At 53.7% G+C, this 17,500-nt stretch overlaps 5 protein-coding genes across 5 annotated transcripts; 1 reads left to right on the top strand and 4 right to left on the bottom strand.

Annotated features, from left to right (window-relative positions):
- Window positions 1–206: 206 nt before the first annotated feature.
- ColSpa_00629 (WSC domain-containing protein) lies at window positions 207–1,718 on the bottom strand (the record flags this gene model as incomplete). The annotated part of the gene is made up of 4 exons (XM_049266841.1): window positions 207–660; window positions 778–1,013; window positions 1,061–1,140; window positions 1,196–1,718. 4 exons carry the CDS (start codon window positions 1,716–1,718, stop codon window positions 207–209), a joined length of 1,293 nt encoding a protein of 430 aa, XP_049122798.1.
- An 85-nt stretch (window positions 1,719–1,803) lies between these two features.
- Window positions 1,804–5,311, bottom strand: ColSpa_00628 (WSC domain-containing protein 2; the record flags this gene model as incomplete). The annotated part of the gene is made up of 5 exons (XM_049266840.1): window positions 1,804–1,983; window positions 2,049–3,359; window positions 3,419–3,709; window positions 3,769–5,115; window positions 5,231–5,311. The coding sequence occupies 5 exons, from the start codon at window positions 5,309–5,311 to the stop codon at window positions 1,804–1,806; spliced, it is 3,210 nt and encodes a 1,069-aa protein (XP_049122797.1).
- Window positions 5,312–10,500: 5,189 nt separating this feature from the next.
- ColSpa_00627 (uncharacterized protein) lies at window positions 10,501–12,647 on the top strand (the record flags this gene model as incomplete). Its single annotated transcript, XM_049266839.1, has 2 exons — window positions 10,501–11,856; window positions 11,910–12,647. 2 exons carry the CDS (start codon window positions 10,501–10,503, stop codon window positions 12,645–12,647), a joined length of 2,094 nt encoding a protein of 697 aa, XP_049122796.1.
- A 558-nt stretch (window positions 12,648–13,205) lies between these two features.
- Window positions 13,206–13,943, bottom strand: ColSpa_00626 (uncharacterized protein; the record flags this gene model as incomplete). The annotated part of the gene is made up of 1 exon (XM_049266838.1): window positions 13,206–13,943. The coding sequence occupies one exon, from the start codon at window positions 13,941–13,943 to the stop codon at window positions 13,206–13,208; it is 738 nt and encodes a 245-aa protein (XP_049122795.1).
- Window positions 13,944–15,808: 1,865 nt separating this feature from the next.
- ColSpa_00625 (uncharacterized protein) lies at window positions 15,809–17,320 on the bottom strand (the record flags this gene model as incomplete). Its single annotated transcript, XM_049266837.1, has 4 exons — window positions 15,809–16,285; window positions 16,452–16,487; window positions 16,543–16,637; window positions 17,170–17,320. The coding sequence occupies 4 exons, from the start codon at window positions 17,318–17,320 to the stop codon at window positions 15,809–15,811; spliced, it is 759 nt and encodes a 252-aa protein (XP_049122794.1).
- Window positions 17,321–17,500: the final 180 nt, after the last annotated feature.

Genomic DNA, 17,500 nt, shown 5'->3' with positions numbered 1-17,500 from the left:
CAAGGGCACAAGGTTCGAAGATGACGTGGTATGAACAGAATAGTATGAATATGAAATGAAGTCTAAGTATGCGAGTAATTGCTTGACATCCAGTCTTGTGGAATGCCTGGGTATGTGCTAAGGAAATGACACGTTGAGATATTTCAAGGCCTCTTCAACGGGCGTGATTATGCAATTATCAATAATACCTCCCCCGCCAGACCGCCTCAGTTCACTGTCCTAGTGACCAGAGGACCACCCGTTGTCGGGAAGGCGACCGGTGTTGATATCGCGTACAGGTCGAACATCTTCGCCCCGCCGCAATAGTTGGCCGTGCCAGTGGTGGTTGTGACCTTGCCGTCCGTTGTAAATGTGCTGACGCTGCCGTAACAGTAGTCCTTGCAAGCCTGTTTTCCAACCAGGGAGGTGACCGCGGCGCCCTTGAAATCCAAGGTGGCGCCGCCGTAGCACTCGTGGTGGTACTCGAGGAAGACGTATGGCATCTTTGTTGTCGAGGTCGGCGAGTTGCTAAACTTTGAGTTGGCGTAGTCAATGCAGAGCTCGGGGGTGACGCTGTTGTTGGCGAACAAGCCGGGCAGCGCATGGCCCGAGTTGGTGTCTTGGAAGCAGCCGATGTAGTAATAGCCGTTGGTGGCGGTAGCCGTGGGTCCTGCCGTCGTACTTGGTGTCTTTCCAATCGATCTGCTCGCTGTTGTCGATGCAGGGACAGTGGGTACAGGGATGGTGGATGACGACGATGTCAACGGTGGTGTGGACGAAACCAAGCTGCTGGCCGACGAGCTGGATGAAGCGAGGCTGGCTGATGAGCTGGATGAAGTGAGAGCTGAAACTTCGCCAGTCGATGACGCGGTAGACGAGACAACAGGATCCGACGCCATGCTTGATGAGCTGGCAATGGAGGAGGAACCCGAAGCTGTTGAGCTTGCGGGGAGCACAGTGCTCGAAGACGCGCTAGGGGCAAGCGGGGAGAGTTGATAAAGATCGAGACGGTTACTCGAACCACAGTATTGTACCTACCACATGTTAACTTGGGTCATGCTAGACAGATCGTGAGACTTACCCTGCTTCCCGCGCAGATCATGTTGCAATCGTCAAGCGGAGCGGGCACTGACCCAGCATTGGTTGAGTTGCCACAGAAACCTAGTGAGCCATGTCAGAAAACAGTTCGAGGACAATAGAGGTATCATGTACTCACATTCACGAGCATACTCAACACCCATGAATTGCCATCCATCCACAGCACAGAAAGAGGCGCAGGTTTCGACGGTCATTGTGTCTGCGGCGGTGAACTTGCCAGTCAAGGCGCGGCCGTTGGCGCCCTCGGTCTGGCAGCCTAGGAACTTGTAGTCGTTTGCTCTCGGGACATGTTGAGGAGCATTTGGGACTTGGTTGGGAACGGTGTTGTTGTAGACTGAAAGCCTATTTCCGGCTCCGCACAAACCGATGGGCGAGCCTGCGCATGATGAGGAACATTCCGACTCCGAGGTGCTCGTTTGTGCTGCTTTGACATCCCAACCGCAGAAGCACTCACGGCTGTATTCGACACCAAAGTAGTTGAAAGCGCCGCCATTGTATGCGCCCGTACTGCAGAATGCAGCACACTTGTCCAATGTCATGTCGTCGGAAGCCAGAAAAGCTTCATTCAGAAGTCGAGTGTTGTTGACAAGGTCCTTGAAACAACCAGCGTATTGCCATTGTCCATTGATGATAGCGGGCATGCTAGGATTCAGGGGCGACGTGACTATCGTGGACGTCGGGCTTGACGACGCGGTGCTAGAGGTGGAGGTGGACGACGCGATTGTGCTAGTGCTCGCAATGCTGCTGCTGCTGCTGCTGAACAAACTTGAGGAGATTCCGATGCTGCTCGAAGAAGGAGAGGTCGATGTGGCCGATGAAAGGACGCTGGATGCCACAGAGCTGGAAATCGCTATGCTGCTGCCGGCTGAAGAAGATGCGCTTGACGAGGCTGTTGAAACAACCGTGCTAGAAGATGCAAGCCTAGAGCTCGTCGCCACCGGCACTGAGGAGCTTGAGCTAGGGGCATTGACCGACTTGTAGAATCCTTGAATGTCGAACGAGGTTATATCAGCGTACAAGCTCATGTGTCCGTTGTCACCGCCGCAAGCTTGTGTATCATCGCCCGTGCAATCGAAGGTGCAAAGGTTGAGAGACTCGTCTGTATAGGTAGAGGGGTTCTTGATGTTTCCACCACACCAGCACTCTGAATGGTATTGGACGCCAGAAAGGATGAAGCCTCTGGCAAGGCAGAGTGTCTGACACTGTTGGAGAGTGTTCGTCTTCTGCTGGTCGGCGGTGTTGACCGAGTTCTGCAAGTTGCGGCCCAAGTTGGTAGTGTCCTTGAAGCATCCAACCCACTGATACCGCGCGGTTCCGTTCGTAAGGAGAGGTCCGACTTGCTTGGTGACAACGGTGCTCTCGAAAACGATGTTGTGTAAACCGGAAGCTTGGCCTGTTACAGGGTCGTTGCCATCTGTGCTGAGAGTCCATAGAGCCCTCAAAGACTGAGCTGGATGGTTCGGCTGGACAGGGGCGGCATGTACGCCGACGCTGCCAATCGCACATGTTCCTGCCGGAACCTGCGTCCCTTCAGTGAGCTCGTTGTTGGGGTTGAGAGCAAACAATTGAGGCGTCGCAGGGGGCTTGGAAATGGTGATTGTCAAAGGTGCGCCACCCTTGTTGCAGACACGAATCTGCTTATCGACCAAAGCGCCAGCAAGCACATTTCCAAACGCAACCTTGTAATCTGAGAGCACGTTCCAGTTGCCAGAGCCATCGGCCAGCTCAAATGTCACAACTGGAGGATCATTGACGGAGCCGCTCAATGTGAGGATAGCCGAGCCGCCATTCGACCAGATCGTAACCTTTGTCGTGTACGACCCGGAGGTTTGCTGGAAGAAACGAAGCGGGACAGACAAGCTCTGGCCAGACTCGAGGGAAGAACCGACAGCGGGGAAGTTCGGTGACGAGAAGCCGGAGCCCAAACTACCATCGTCAGTGATGTTGGTGTAAGTACCGGCATCACTTTGCCAAGCAAAGCCAGCAAAAGTCAGAGTACCGTTGCCCACGTTCTGCAACAGAGCTGTGCCAGTCAAGCCATCGGGGGCGTCTCGCAGCACGAGTCTGCCAAAGGCGATGTCGGAAGGGGCCGCACTGAGGAAGGCACCTTGTTTGACAACGGTGCCTTGTAGCGACACTACGGTCGTTGGAGCGTAGTCTGCCGCGGCGCTGACAGAGAGTGTCAACGCGCTGGTGAGGAAACCAGGAACAACCTTTGCAGCAGGGTTTGAGAGGTCCCATGTCACATTCAGAGAAAAGGATGTGCCCGCGGCCACAGTGCCCTGGGCAGAGTCGAGTTGGAACACGACCATGACGGATCCGAAACGGAACAGCCATTGACTTTTGTGAGTGCAACGTTGGCCTTGCAGCTGACACTCGCGCTGGCGACAGATCCGACCTCGACGGAGCCAAAATCAACCGGGCTGGTGCAGTTAACGGCGGAATTAACAGGAGCGCCAAAGCATACGAGCTTGTTGTTGTTGGAGTGGAAAAATACACGGCCGTCTCCGAAAACAGGGCGCTGGTACTTGTTCGTGCCTTGGGACTGTGGAAGAGTGAGGGGAACCATGACGCCGTCCTGAGGAACAGCTCGGAAGGCCATAAGACCGGTATTGACGTCGGTGATCCAGACCTGGTGTTTGTTAGTGCACGCATACCATCATGTCGACGGGTTAGGAAGGCTAATCTTACAATACCAGTACCAATCTTTCCATTGTCAGACGTAACAGTCATCTGACCAACACCGACTCGGCCGGCAGAGATCCACGTTGACTTTCCAGCGAGACTGAATTGGGGAGCGCCTTTTGAGTCGAAGCCAAGCTTGTAGGCAACGAGACTGCCAGCGACCGGGGTTACATAAATGTAGCCACCTTCAGCAGGGTAGCTACCAAATCCACCATAGACAGAGAGTCCGAGCTCGATGGTCTGCAGGATACCATCTCCACCATCTGCAGCCTGTCGGAAACCGCCAAGGTTGTCAGCATTGACGATATAGGTGCGGCCCTTCTTTCCCGCGGTCACGCCAATCCGGTTAACTCCGGCGCCTTTGAAGACAGAGGGGTCCAAGACGGCCAGTCCGGAGGAGCCAACGTCGCGATCGCCGGCATCGAGGCCAATGTAGTCGTATGGCTGGAAATAGTCGATCAAGCTGAGTTTGCCAGTGGCTGAGAGCTCCATCTTCACAATACACTCGTCTAGCGTTGACATGGGAAGCCTGCCACTAGCTGGCACGTTACCATTGGCATGTCCTTGACCATTGCCAGCGACGAAGAAAACGTTGTTGCCGATGGTAGGCAGGCCCATGCCGCTCTGCCAAATGCCAGCCTTGCCACCAGTTTCGGTGGCCAGATCGAGCGGCTGAGGCTTTGGAGCGCCTGGCGCGGCTTCGGTTGCCCACATACTCACGGGACCGACACCCGGGGTCTTGCTGACCGAGACAAGGTAGCCGGTGTAGTTCCAACGACCGCAGTGAGAGCCGAACGCTGCCACGATGTGGCCGTTGAGCTCCGTCAGAGACGGCCGCTGCAGAGCCACGCCGCCGACGAAATAGCGGGCGCGATCATTGTCGGCGTTGATGCCGTCGATGAGAACCGGAAAGCCAGCAACGTCTTCGAGGGTGGGTATCCGAATAGCGTACATCTTGTAGACTCCGTTTGCAGTGCCGGAAGTCGTCCCGTCCCTGTAGCCTTTGGAAAACAGATACATAATGTCGGTGTTGGGGTCGATGATGGGAGTGCCAGTAACACCAACCCAGTCTGGAATATCACCGCAGTTGCTGTCGAGGGCAGTGAAAGGCGGCTGAAGCGTCCTGCTGTTCAACAGCTTCCCCGTCTTACTGTCAAAGACGCGGACAATGTTCATCTCCGAGGCGGTGATGACGAGCTCGGATTGGCCCTCGGGTGTGTACACCAGAGGTTTGGCTAGCCATAGTTCCTTGGCATTAGGAGAGACAAAAGTCCACAGGTTCTTGAAGCTCGAAGACCCTGCGACGTTGGGGTTCAAGTTGTGGTTGGGCAAGTAGCCCGATTGAGGCAGATCCTGTCATGAGAAAGCATCCAACGGTCAGCACGGCCTTTCATAGCAACTGGCATGTGCATGTCTCGCCATGTGCCGAGATAGGAGTGAGTATAAGAGGGAAAAGTATGGAACTTACAGCATCGCGGTACGAGTCGGTCGAGGCTAAAGAGGCAACAAGCACCGGCAGCGAAGCCAACGCTGCAAGAGATAACCTCATGGTGGGCTATTGAAGGACAAAAAGCAGTGAACAAATGAATGTCTGCTTCGAAAGTTGAAGCCCGGAAATGCCTTGAAAGAGGGATGCAACAGAACATCTGTTGACAACATGATGGATGTCTGGGGGACAGGACCGGTAATAAACAAAACCCAATGACTGCCAAGTCTGCAAGTGAAGGGCAGAGCGCGATAACAGACAACAGACAACGGGCTCGGAGCAGGGCCGGTGGTGTCGTGTCGTGTCGTCAAGACCGTTGCTGGCAGGACACATGGCGCGCGAGCTAGAGCCGGCCAAAGGCAAGGTAGCTAGGCGGCGACGCAGGTTTCCCGGCTACTGCATGGTTGAATTGACACACCCATGCCTCGGGCGGGCTGGATTGGGGGTTGTGAGGCCAAGTTCCGTAGGGATGGTGCGCATGCCTAGGCCGAGTTTGATTAGGGCGAGATATTGGAGGCGCCAGAGACATTTCAGGACAAGCGGAAAAAGCACAGCTGGGCAAGCAGGGAAACTTCCAGAGGGGTAAAGCTCAGAGCAGCGTCCAAAACAGCATCTAGCAAGCGCATGCTCTGAGCGGGGGACAGCATGTGCGTGGAGAGAGAGAGAGAGAGAGAGAGAGAAGCAAGAGAGTCAAGACATAGTTCACAGGCTGAGGACCCAAGGGAGTGGGCCGGGGCTAGACGCCGCGACTGCGCTTGCTCCCATGGGCCTCGGGGGCGACGTTCGCCATGGGAGCCATGAGGAGAGCCACGGTGCATCCAGGCAGTCGGATGAGATTCGTAGAGCAGGCCATGTGACAAGCCAGGGATGTTCGGATAGCGGCACGTTAAGAAACAATAAACGCTGTGGCAAGGCAGTCTGTACATGTCGCAGTCGTAGCCAAACGGATTCTGGGTCGAGGTCGGGTTGAATGCAGTGCAGTGCAGTTCAGGACAGGGCAGGGCAGGGCAGCCACATCGCGCCTCGTCCGTCGGGTAGAAGCTTGTGTAGTGCTGTTGGCGTTGTTTGGCGTTTGCGTTGTTGCGGACTATCCGTACTCTGCTCTGTCATCGGCGCCAGGGCGTGTATGTGTGGGTGTGGGTGTTGCTGGCGCCGATGCTGAAGTGTAAGTCTCACCGAAGGAAAAGAGTGTGTGTCTGGGTTGATTCAACCATGTCTAGCAATAGGTCCGACGGGTGGCGGCTAGTGGCCACGAGTAGATTGACCGGATGTTTGTTCGATGTTTCTTTATGTGCTTCTTCTATATCGGCAGAATGAGATCTTCGCAGGTGTGTCCGAGTTGAAGACATGAAGAAGCAAGCAAACATCGGGTGGATCGAAGGGCGGGCCGCAAAAAATAGAATCAATGGGCGCGGAAAGACACGCGTGTACCTAGTGGAACAGATCGACTCCGAGCTGTGGATGAAAGGGAAGGAAAAGGCTCAGACGGAGGGGAGGGGTTTGAAATGCAGGTCCGGACAGGGGAATGCAGCTTGGGGAAGAGATTAAGTGGCTTGCTCGCTTAGCCCGATACGGTCAAGCGGCCCCGTAATCGAGGGGGGAGGGGACCCGGGGGAATCACCCTCAACTCACGCACCTGCCTGCCCTTTGCTGTTTGCTGCAGTCCTGACTGCCTGCCCTGCTTGCTTGGCTGCGTAGGTAGGTAGGTAGGTAGGTAGGTAGGGAAAGAGAGAAGCTTGCGCACCGACCTACCTTGGCCTTCCAAATCGCAGCTGTATCTCTATTGAGCAGACGACAAGACCACGAAAAGAAACGAAACGATACGGATGCTAGGGTACCTAGTAGAAGGTACCAAGGGTACCATATGCACGTTACTGCTAGGCTGCGCTCTGCAAGGGCAACAGCACGGTTTTTGGCGGCCCCGGCCGGACACGACAGCAGCTACCGCGGATCACCTGAGAAGTGCCCAGCTATATTCCCCAACTCTCCCCTTACCACTCTTTGGCCCAGCTTCACGCATCGGGCCCGAGCAAGAGAGTCTCGAAGTCGAGTCTCGAAGTGCTGAGCTCGGCGGCAGCAGACTAAGCAGACTGGGTCGATGACGTCCGCGCCGAGCGAGGTAGGTTGGCTCCTTCCTAAACAAACACACACGAACATGCGACTATTGAACTCTGCAGGTCTGTCTGCATTTGGATGAGCGTGTCATGTTCGGAGTCTGCCATGACAGGGACGCCGGAGGGCCTGCCTTGCTCGTGACTTCTGTTTGACGCCATGCCCATGCGGCGGAGGTTCATCCCAATGGAACCTGGAAGGTCCCGTCCGGTCTTTCCATCCGGAACCCGGGGCGCACCTTCCCGTTGGCCCTTCCGTGGGCGGGGGTGGCAGGGTGGCGGTCCCAAGCATGCGGTCCCATCGTGTGTGTATGTACGAGGCAAGTACCGAGTCCATGGAAGGTTGTGCATTCCATTCCATCGCCTGCAGTTCTTCAAGTGCTTTGTTCGCCTGGCATGTTGTTCGCCCACAAGGCTAAGGTATCCTTTCTTCCTGGTTTGCAGCGAGGCCACCCCGCTGTGGCTCTCAAGGCCATACAGACCTTGTCCGAGTTTCCGCGGCTACCTCGACAAATCGGTTGCCATCGCATGTTGCCTCCTCTTTTCTACTGTTCTTCAGCCCCGACCATCCACCGCCGAGTTGCCCGCCGAATGCGCTCGTTTGCTCGGCACTTCATTAATCAGCAGCAACGCGGGAGGGTATTGCCCTCAACCTGTTCTGTTTGCCCTCAAGCCCAGCTGAACTGGACACCTTATTTCCCCATCCCTTCTCAAGACTCCATGTTCCACCACATCACACACACATGGGCCATCGATGGATCCCAAACATTGGACTCACTTTGGCCCGTGGCGCCATCGCGATGCGTGCCGCTCGTACGACGCTACAGCTCGCCCGTTCGCCTTCACGACGCCCTGTGCTCACTCTCCGTGGCGCTTCCGATTGCTCCCTGGCGCCTTCTGCGCAGGGACAAACAAACAACTCACACTTCCGATTGTCGTCCCGCCCTTCATCCCATGTCTTTGTCCTGAATGTCTTGATCTCTCTCTCTCTGCGTCAGCCTAATCCCTTCTGCATCGCGTATCCCTTGGCTGCAGTAGTTACCCATCGTCTCATCTCCGACTCTGGCCTTTCACTGCGCACCTTTCTTTCTTTTCTTGCAGAGAAACGTCCGTCTGCTAGCACTGGCCTCAACCGCTACCTTTGATTGCTCGCATCGCACCAGGTTTAGCTCCTTTCGTCTTTACTGGTTTCTTCCGATCCGTCATCTTTACGGGCGATGACCCGGTAAACCAAGGATTGCCCAGGTTTTACAGCCTAACCTGCTAGACTGACACCTGAGACTGGCGATACGGCGGCTTTGAGACCCGACTTACTTCCTGGCCTCGGCCTGGCCATCTCCCGCCTTTGGCTGCAAGATCCGCCGGTGCTATGTACGGGTAGACGGCTTCAAAAATGCAGATATACGCGTCACGACCCCGAACTGCTCGGAAATCTCAAACCCTTACCGCCTTCGAATGAGATGCCCATGCCCTGGAAATCAACAGGTCAATCGCGAGTTCTCGGACTTTTTTACTTATAGCACCAGAGTCACCGACTACCGAAAGACAAAAAACATCGGTCATGGCATCTTGCATCTGCAGAGACCCCACCTCCATCAAGACCCCCCAATCCTCTCCACCACGCATATCGTCTCCGTCCGTCTAACCCGTTTCAGGTAAAGCTTGAGGTTTTGCAGCTGGTGGACATCCAACCAGACAAGCAGGTCTCCTTTCCTACGTCGACTTCAATTACTTGTCAGATGACTGTCGCGTCAATATGTTGACGACAGTTCTGCCTCCAGAACCGTTTTGACAACCAAGCTTGCAAGTGTATGCCCTTTCTGCAGTGTTATACATAACGTGGTCAACATTCAAACAGCCCGCAGCAACAACACTAAGCATGTGACGTATTGAGCCTGCTTCAATTTGGCTTCTTGTTGACATAGCCTGACTCAATTCACCACATCGATACCTGCCGCACGTTTAAAGCGCATGGCAGAGCCGTGGCCCATACACACGACCTAAAATTGACTTTCACCAGCAGCAACTGAGAAGGCGCTGCTATCTCACGACAACCTGGACACAGACCTTTCCTTCTAGGCCCGGCCTAGCGCGCAGCCCGTCAAGAGTTCTCCCGAGCTGTGGCACGCGCTTTCGATGCTTTACCATGTTGCCTCGTTCGTCATCGTCGCAAGTGCCAAAAGTCGTTGCCAAGGAGCTCCAATGTGGCTGCCGCCACCTACCTGTGTTAGGATCTGCCGTGAGCTCGTTCCTGAGTATGGCTCGTTCCTCACAGCGCCACCTCGGCTGGCTTGAACTTCACTCGTTGCGATAAACCGCACGTCAACTTAACTTTGAGTCAATCGTAAGTGTTTGCTTTCGATCTTGATTTGCTTCGCGCCGAAATGATAAGTTCAGCTCGATTTTTATGGGATCCAGAGTCGTCACCGACATCAAGTTCTCCTCGGTGTTCCCTGCTCCATCAACTCATTGCACGTCGAATCCATCCATGCCGCAATCCACCAGTTGACGTGCTGCCCTGGGTCACTCAAGGATGTTGCGCCTCCGCGGAGAGGGGCGCTGTGGATTCCCGAGTCAGGGATGATCGCCGGCGAGGGAAACCCCTTTCAACAGAAGATACGAGCAGGCTGAGCTTTAGTCCCGGCAATGCAACGCCAAGGATCCACCGCGGAAGGCGAAAAAGAATTGAGCCCTTCCCTTCAGTTACGTGTGTTTGCCGCACTCTACTTCCTCTCCATCATCTTCAGAAACACGGTGATAAGGCGACCAATGAAACCCTGTCTTGCCAACATCAGACGCTCCGACTTTGTTTTCTCCATCTGAGCCGAGACCACGAGGTCTCAAATGAGGCCAGGAATGTTCGCACGCCTTGGGTTGGTATGGTTTATGGCCACCCGTGCCTCAGGGGCCTACGTGCAATGGCAGGGCTGCGACGGCCCGGCAACCAAGACCGATATCTTCGTCCCTCAAAATATAGATGCCACTCTGATGCCATCGGATGATGGCCGCGAGAACCGTTTGACTCTGCGAGCTGGGCGATGGATGGAAGAAGCGGAGTGCCAGGATCTTTCTCGGATGATGCCTGCCGCGACGATGGAAATCGACATGCTTGGAAGGTCTTCGGTTTATCGCACCGCCACGATGAATGCGACATGCAAGAAACTCAACTTTCCAGAGAACTGGCCCTCGCCACTGACGAATCCCGCCAGTCTCTCTATTTCAGTTGCCTCCGATATTGGTCATTTGCCTCCGTTATCGACCTTTCACATCACGTTCCATTTGGAGGGGCCCGACTCGGAAGAAGTCAGCTGTCAGGAGGCGAACATCACCCCGGCTCTCAGTCTGACCATCACCTCCGTCATCACTTACTCGACTTGGGCTCTATTTATTTTCGTGCTTCTAGTCGGTATCTTACGGTCCGCTTACAGCACCCCCATCACTTTGGATGATGGAGAAGCGCGCTCTGTTCGAACAGTCCTTCCGAATGTTGGAGACTGCCTTCAGTATCTTCAGTTCATCTTCCTGACCGGTGGGCTCAGTCTACGGTACCCCGGCTTCTATCAACCCGTCGTCAGCCATCTCAGCTGGTGGTCTCTCTTTTTCGATGGGCCAATTACTCACGGCCGAACGTACGAAAGTGTAGAAGATGGGATATACGTCCTGAACGGCACATATGGCGGCACTTATGGCTTGGAGTTGATGACCCAGATTGCCGGCGCCCCAATGACAATGGATATGTGGCTCAACATGGTTGTCCTCATATTCGTCATAGCAGCAAGCATCGCTTTGGCTCTCGAAGTCTTCTGGCTGCTCAATAGGAATCGCAACTCAGACGGTGGGCCGTCACGGTCAGTCGGTGGGGTACGGGAGACCTGTAGCCGCGTCTTGCGTGTCATTCTGTCGTATTTCATGTTTCCTCTGGCGGCCTTGTCCTTTTACCAGCTTGATCAAGCCTCGTGGTTGCCAGTTTATCATACATCTCTGGCCGTCACGCTCATTGTCGCCATGATGGCTGCCTTCATCTGGCTCATTCGGCAAATCCCAACACGCAGTCTTGGCGTTCTCGTCTTTGACAGCACCAAGCGATACAGGCAGATGCCCCCATCAGAAGACTTCCGGCGGCAAGATGAGAGGTTCATTCTTATTCTCTTCGCGCTGACCTTCGTGCGAGGCGCGGCCGTTGGTGGTTTGCAAATTTCTGGCCCAGCACAGTTGGCTGTTCTTGGAGCCTGCGAGCTACTTTTACTTGCTAGTATTGCCGGGTTCCAGGCTTACTCAACATTTTCTATCGGCAGCATCGCAGCTACCATCAGACTCTGCAGTTTGATTTTTCTGGTCACCTTTCTGCCTGGGATTGCCACCAATGAGATCAAGAGCGCCATTGGATACTTGCTTCTTACTGTCCATACTGGCATGCTTGTGCTTGGCTTCTTTGTCCCCGCGGCTTGTGAGCTCACAAATATTGTCAGAAGCTGGTTGGCAGCGCCAAAGCCTGATGTAAGTCTCACTTGCTGCGATTCCATGCCCATCTAATTGTTGCGATCTCGTAGGTCTATGGGCTCCGTGAGCTCCGTCGGCGTGATGTGTCGCGAACGAACCTGTCCTCTTTGTATACAACCGACGGTCCTGATACATCATATCCAGACCCAGAAGATGTTGAAGAGCCCAACACAGGCTACTTGCGGCCGACTTACCGATCAGACAGTCCCAGCACTCTACGTCTGAACCCATCAACCGCTTCAAGTCGGTACTTCCGACCGCCGCGGTCGAGCGCGTCCATCTCATCTGCGGATCATCCCCGCAGCATCGGCTCCTCCCTTTACACTCCTTCGAGGACGATCTCGACTTCCACTTCAATTGTAGATAGGCATTCCGTTCAGCGATCAGTTTCGGGCGCATCTCCGAGCCGGGTTTCCGAGTCAATTGGGGAGGAGGAGGTCAGCTCGACATCACAAGTCTCGCCCACCAGCACCAATCGTGCACCGCTCGGCCCGCGATGGAACGACTACTCCTTTCGGGAGGCAGATCTCTATTATGGTGTTCCGCGCCCACCGCCTGCAGACAGGGCTTCTGAAGAACTGCCCCGACCGTCCGATCCTCGCTCATCCTTCCGTTCATCGTCCGGATTCTGGGCAAAGGTCACTGGCCAAGCGAGCGCCCCTGAGAAGGGTTTTCAGGTTGATCGACCACGGCCGCTCCCAGACGTGGGCTTTGTGGTCGTCAGACCCAACAGGCCGAGCAATATTGGGGACGGTTCGGGTGGCGGCACGCCGCGGAACCCCTCCTAGAGTGTTTGATGAATTTTTCAGCTGTGTTATGAGGATCAAGGCGCAATCTTGCGTGTTAACTGTGTTTGGTACACCCTTTTTCGATGCGATCGGAATTAGCAAAAGTTGAGGCGTACGGGTAATATTGGGACAGGCCGGTCATGGATAACACTGACCTCTGGGAATTCTGCACGATGACTATTATGACACGCGTACATCATGCTTTATGTATAACATCTATCAAACCAACTTATTCAATATGAACTTCCGACCTCATATACACCTCTAAATTGCGCAACCTCGTCAGAATCGTGCATGTCAGGTTCCCACTCACAATGCTCAATCAACCCAGTCGACATCGATCTCGATCTCGTCACCATCCACACTTTCCTTTCCACTCTTGATAAGCTCCTCATACATGGCCTTCTGAAGCCTATCTGAGAACCTGGATTCTCCCTCCACCTCGAACCCCAGCTCCCGACCACAAAATACCATACGCATGAACCCCTTTTTCGCCAGCTTCGCCGAATCCGCATCCGAGGAGCAGCTCAGCTTCTGCAAGCGGCGTCTCCAAAACAATCACCGCTTCATAGTGAAGCCGTGGTCATCGACTCCTGCAGCTTGAGCCAACGCACCGGGTGACGACAGGCCAGCCACGGCCTGGGGATCGTCTTTGTAGGATTTCTCAATGGCCGAAAAGGCGAGTAGGCTATGGTAGGCATTTTCAATCCATACGATAGCCGCGGGCAGGAGTGAAAAGGACCTTTCTTCATCTGAAGTTTCGAGGGCTTCGCGGAGGAGCCAGAGGGCCGTTTGGCCGACAGAGTCTCGACAGATACCGACGGAGAGGGCTTTGGAGGAGAAAGACGCAAGATTGCGCTGTTCTTCTGGTGTTCCGGTAGCAACGACCTGCTCCCACGACGCTTTCAGGACGTCACCCAAACCGTACGACTCCCAGCCGTTCTCGACCCCCTCGATCCCATGTATCCTCTTGTACAGACGATCATACTCCCTAGTCCACAACAGCAGCGAGATGAGCTTGTCCTGGAAACCGTCGTCCTGGTCCAAGGCCTTGGCGAGGTCGGTAAACATGTGCCAAAGAACCTCGAGCCCCTGCCTCGAGTGCTCGTGCTCATGCGGTGGTCGGTGAGCGGCGTCTTTGAGGAATTGGAAGGCGAGGCTTCGAATCGAGGTGAGGAGATCTGATTTGGAACTGGGGGTAGAGATGGATGCAATGTCGTTAATGAGGTCTTCGCGGACTTCGGCGATGAAGAGTTCGGTGCTGGACACGTGGGGGAGGGGAAGAGGGGAAGACATCGTGGTTGGCGCTCGATGAACTGGGTAAACGTGAAGATGTGATGCTGATGAGGTTTAAAGCAGTGACTATCACAAGTCAAAACAAGGGTTCAGCAAATGTTCAAATTCCTTCGAGTTTGAATCCAGTAAGTAATCCAGAGTTGTACATTTGCCAGTGATGGTGGTCAGCGAATGCAGTCAGTGTTGTGCATGTACTGGAAAGTCTGGAATAGAACTCTAGGCAACGACTTTAGGCAGCAACAATCATGGAGACACTTGATCAGTCGAAACAGTTTGATACTTTTCGAATGAATTATTCAAATAATTCTTTTTAAATGGACCAAGACTTTGGCGTTGTGGTTGAGTGCCTCTCAGGCGAGTCCTAGAGTGTCGTTGTTGGTGGTTCGAAGGGCGACACTCGTCGGCTATGAACTTGGCCAATCAACCTGCGTCTCCGGAACCCACTTGACGAACCAGGCGGTCGAAAATGACGGAGCAAATGTTATTGTTGAAAATGAACGGGATACGTTCAAGCCACATCGCACGCGTGGAGTTCGACTTGAGTCAATGATATAGACAGTGAACTTTTCTTGTACTTTTTGACCCAGGACAGCTTCGAGAGTCTACATAAACGTACTGTGGTCGTCAAAAACTCGATACTGTCTCCTGAAGCGCGTAACAGTCGATACGAGGCCTTTTCCCTTGCAAGCTGATGTGACCATTGGCAATTCCAACGTCCGACAAACCGTAAAGATCTACCACTGACTCGACTAGCGACGTAGGACGCGGGAAGAGGGCTGCCCCACAAACTATCGCTATCTGACCGGTAGCCGGCACGGGGCCAGGCGCGGCGGGGTTCATCCCAAGCACGATCACCGGTGGGTGTTATCCACTTGCTACGGTAGCTGTTGATACATCAAAACCTTAAGAGCATCAAACTGGCCTGTTGTAGCCTGCATATGAACCACCGGATGACCTACCGAGGACGACAAATTTGGAAGTCATCGTACACCAGTCTTCTCCTCCCGTGGCACGTTATGCATAGAGTTGAAGTAGAACCGCCGAATCTTTTTGGCTTCGCTCTTAGCGTTCGAAGCCCCCTCAGGGTTATGAGAAATGACTTCGATCTTAATCAGCAATTTATCGGATCTAGATTTCATCATCCCAATTTAGCTGGCGGAGAGAGAGAGAGAGAGAGAGATAAAGGGCGGACGGGCGTGTACACAGCCGAATGCGCTCTGGCTGATCTTCTGTAGATTGCCGAAGCAGAGTTGCTTTCTCGAACCAAGACGGCGCGATCGGCGCTGAAGACGGAGCTCGGAAAATTGGTGGCCATCTCCCCCTTGGTTGTTACTCAGCTTCGGTATTCCATTTTGATACTTGGCGACACTGCGATAAAGACCAGAATGGCTCGGCTATCTGGATGCTAAAGAGCTGAGTTATAATTTAGAGTTTATTGGTTTTGCCGACATCTCGGGAAACTCGTTTGGCAGCAAGGTCAAGGGTGTCTTCTCCGGATAATCTGAGCCTATCTCCACGGGCGATGGTGGAGCATCGCGATAGTTGCATCTAGAGAGGGGCACGGCACAACCATGGATAGGGATTAGGGTTATTGCCAAAACCGCAGCGAGACCAGGTCTCTTGTCGAAATGTCCACATCCGAAAAAGTATGATAAAGAGGGAGCAGGATGCTAGGGAAACTATGACAGCCTCACTTGCGATCAAATAGGATTTATGAAGGGAAATTCCCATGAAATCGTTACGAGATGGCAGATGGATATTAGAAGCCAAAAAAGATTTGAGAACATGCGAAAACACGCTTGCTTGCAGCTCTGAAGAATGAAATTGGTATCACTTGAAAAGGCCCCTTCGCACCCCCGAGTTCCTCAAACATCCTGTTTCCGTTCGTTATTAGACCAAGTCTCCGGAGCATCGTGCGTCGTGATTTGTAGATCCGTCCTCTTCGTAATGCCGCTCTGGGACAGGATGTTCTCGGTGCTGTCCTCCGCCTTCGTTGTTCCAGTGACGGAAACTTCTCTGTCGATTCCAGTTCCCAGCGGCTGCATTCCGCTCCGCTTGGTGCCCCAGGTCTGCAGTGCGTATCGTGAGTTTTTTGGCCGCGAATCGCTATCGTTGTAGTTGCGGCTCTTCTCGGCGAAGTACTTGACCATCGGAGCCAGCGTCGGGACACATGCGATGACGACGCCGATGCAGTTCTCAATGACGGACCACTGGATGCTCTTTGCTGAGTCAAGGTAGTTGACGAGGTTCTTGATGGTCTGGATCCGGATTGCTTGGATGATGGTGACGAAGACGCCGAGGATGAAGAGAGCCAGGAGCACAATCTTCTTTCGCATCTGTATCTGCGAGTTTATGATGACGGGGAACGGTAAAAACATGCTGGAAAGGGGGGCGGGATTAGCTTCCATCGGGATTGGTGCTAGAGAGATCTTACATCAAGACATCAAAAACGATTGTCAGGGACGAGAACGTCAGGTAGAATGCTATGGAGTCTACACAATGACCCACGTCGGCAGGGATCGAGGGATCGTATTGCTTCTCGACCTGGTAGTCGGATCAGTCGAAGAACTCCATTTCCTTCAAGGTGATGTTTTCTTACTGGTGTACACAGGAAAATGAAGACGCAGATAAACGCAATGTGGCCCATAGTGCAGGCCACCGCAACTATTATCGTGCCGATTTTATACCCGCCCGCTGGAAAGAAGCGTAGATAGGAACATAGCAAGCTCATTTTGAAGGCCCATATGCCGAGGACGTAGCTAGAACAGCATTGTTAGCCATACGTGATGTTAAGACTTGCATCTCGATGCCATGAACCAGACTTACAATGGGCCACCGATGAATTGCAGCTTTCGGATAGCTCGTTAGCACGATATACAGACGGAGAGAGTGTGCTTCTCACCTTGCCAAAATGCAAGACATTCTGCGTGGGCATGTCTTTGAGCCTGGTGATTCCAAGGCCCCATTTTGTTTCTGCGTTCCAATTAGTCTCAAGGGGAAGGCTGGTTTGTTGCAAATGTCTTACGTATCACGGTGCACACCGTATAGCCGCAAGCTCCGAGCTGATGAGAATATGTCAATTCCAGAGGTCGTCAAATACTATTCCAAGTCAAACTTACCCAAGAAATGATGATCAACCAGTCATCTAGAGAAAATTCGTCATCAGCGTTGCCCTGTGCGGTGGACCCTCAGTGGACTCGAGAGGTTCAATACATCGATAACATACCATATCCAACTGCTTTGACCAGCGTTGTCCGAACATAGAGTCTAAGGCAGACAAGAAAGAGGGCGACGGCGGTAAAAGCAATACAGACAGCGGCAAGTTGTGGTCCGTTGGTTGGCGTATCATCTGGTGTGTTGAACGTCCAACCCGTCATGATGGAAAACGATGCCTTTTCCCAAGGTCGACAGGTCGGCGGGAATGTTGAGAGACACTCATAAGGAGAACGGCCGACCCAAGGCCTTAAAGATCAGCGAGGAGAGCCACACTAAGTTACAGTGTACCATATCGAATAGGCATAGCATGCGTGCTGCTTGCTCCACGTATCAAAAGTGCC

This window comes from Colletotrichum spaethianum (genome assembly GCF_022836535.1).
Source record: "Colletotrichum spaethianum MAFF 239500 DNA, contig01, whole genome shotgun sequence".
In the NCBI taxonomy this organism is placed as follows: domain Eukaryota; kingdom Fungi; phylum Ascomycota; class Sordariomycetes; order Glomerellales; family Glomerellaceae; genus Colletotrichum; species Colletotrichum spaethianum.
Note: the sequence above shows the minus strand (reverse complement) of the source record. Positions and strands in the feature narration are given on the sequence as shown.